We start from the raw sequence: 1,758 nt of genomic DNA, 5'->3' as shown, positions 1-1,758 counted from the left end.
CGCGAGAAAGGGATTATACATCAGACCTCGTGCGTTGGAACTCCTCAGCAAAATGGTCATGTGGAGAGGAAGAAGAGGCACATACTTAATGTTGCCCGAGCACTACTATTTCAGGCGAGTTTGCCTATAACGTTCTGGGGTGAAGCCGTCATGACCGCAACCTACTTGATTAATAGGACGCCAACTGCGATTCATAAAGGTCACTTTCCCTTTGAGGTCCTTCATGGTTCTCAACCAGACTATACGCAGTTACGGGTCTTTGGGTCTGCCTGTTACACTCATCGCCAAGCAAGAGACAAAGATAAGTTTGGTGAGAAGAGTCGTTTGTGTATCTTCGTCGGCTACCCTTTCGGGAAAAAGGGTTACAAAGTGTTTGACATGGATCGTAACGAGTTTATAATATCTCGAGATGTGGTTTTTCGGGAAGATGTTTTCCCATATGCAACATGCAAGGAACCAGTGTCAACAACAACTTTGGTGGACATCGTTGATGATGACTGGAGCTACAACATAGTAGCGGCTCCGACTGGTTCTTCGGACAGGGGGAGATCCTTACCTGCTGATCATTCTCTTGATGTTCCAGCTGATTCATCGATCTCTAGTAGTACTGATGATAGAGTTCTATAGGCTGAACCAGTTGTTCATGACAGTGGTGACATCGAAGAAGAGGTTATAACAACTGCAGCTGATCTATCTGCTCTCATTGCAGACGAAGTGGACATGAGAAAAAGGATTGCTGGCAGTTTGTGGGATTTCCGGAATGGTGGAATGAGCGATCCGATCGTACTGCAGCTGGTCGTGGACGAGGCAGAAGTGGTCGTGGTGGCAGAGGCAGAGGACAGACGGCTACTGCACATGCTACCAGCTCAAACTCATCGCCTTTCCCAGAGTTTACTCAAGAACAATGGAAGATTCTCACTCAGATGATCCAAGAAAAATCAGGTTCCGATAAGTTATCCGGTAAGAAGAAATATGGTGATGTTATTTTTGATACTGGAGCTTCTCACCATATGACCGGGAAGCTCTCTATGTTGCACAATATTGTACCCATACCACCGTGCTCAGTAGGCTTTGCAGACGGCAGCCGTACGTTTGCTATGAGCATGGGAGTCCTTCCCCTGTCGGGGAAAGTATCACTGACGAACGTCCTCTATGTGCCATCCTTGAATTGCACCTTGATATCTGTCGCAAAATTTCTAAAGCAAACAAACTGTCTTACGACTTTCACTGATGATATTTGTGTTTTGCAGGACCATTTTTCGAGGACTCTGATTGGAACCGCTAAAGAGCGTGATGGGGTATACTACTTAACGGATGTGGCTACAGCAAAGATAAACACAGTGAATGCTTCTCCAGATCAGTCATTTTGGCATCAGCGTTTAGGACATCCTAGGTTTAATGTGCTTTCGGCTTTACCTTTGTTCTCTTCTTCTTCTACTAGCTCACGTCACTGTGACGTATGTTTTAGAGCTAAGCAAACTCGAGAAGTTTTTCCAGACAGTATTAATAAATCAGTTGATTGTTTTTCATTAATTCATGTCGACGTATGGGGTCCATACCGTGTTCCTTCTTCTTGTGGTGCTGTATATTTTCTGACTATTGTTGATGATTTCTCTCTATCAGTGTGGACGTACCTTATGCTTGAGAAGTCAGAAGTTAAGACAATTCTGAAAAACTTTCTCGCCTACACAGAAAAACAATTTGGTAAAGCTGTTAAGATGGTGCGAAGTGATAATGGAACTGAGTTTATGTGTCTCT

At 44.3% G+C, this 1,758-nt stretch overlaps 1 protein-coding gene across 1 annotated transcript in view; it reads left to right on the top strand.

The window, feature by feature from the left end:
• The window catches only part of LOC106297500, a 6,153-nt gene that overhangs the window by 1,795 nt on the left and 2,600 nt on the right, over positions 1-1,758 (top strand). The window contains exons 2-4 of the mRNA XM_013733729.1: positions 115-618; positions 732-1,130; positions 1,251-1,457. Of these exons, the coding sequence (XP_013589183.1) occupies positions 115-618; positions 732-1,130; positions 1,251-1,457 (1,110 nt within the window). The remainder of the gene's footprint in view (positions 1-114; positions 619-731; positions 1,131-1,250; positions 1,458-1,758) is intronic.

This window comes from Brassica oleracea, chromosome C6, assembly GCF_000695525.1.
Source record: "Brassica oleracea var. oleracea cultivar TO1000 chromosome C6, BOL, whole genome shotgun sequence".
Lineage (NCBI taxonomy): Eukaryota > Viridiplantae > Streptophyta > Magnoliopsida > Brassicales > Brassicaceae > Brassica > Brassica oleracea.
Note: the sequence above shows the minus strand (reverse complement) of the source record. Positions and strands in the feature narration are given on the sequence as shown.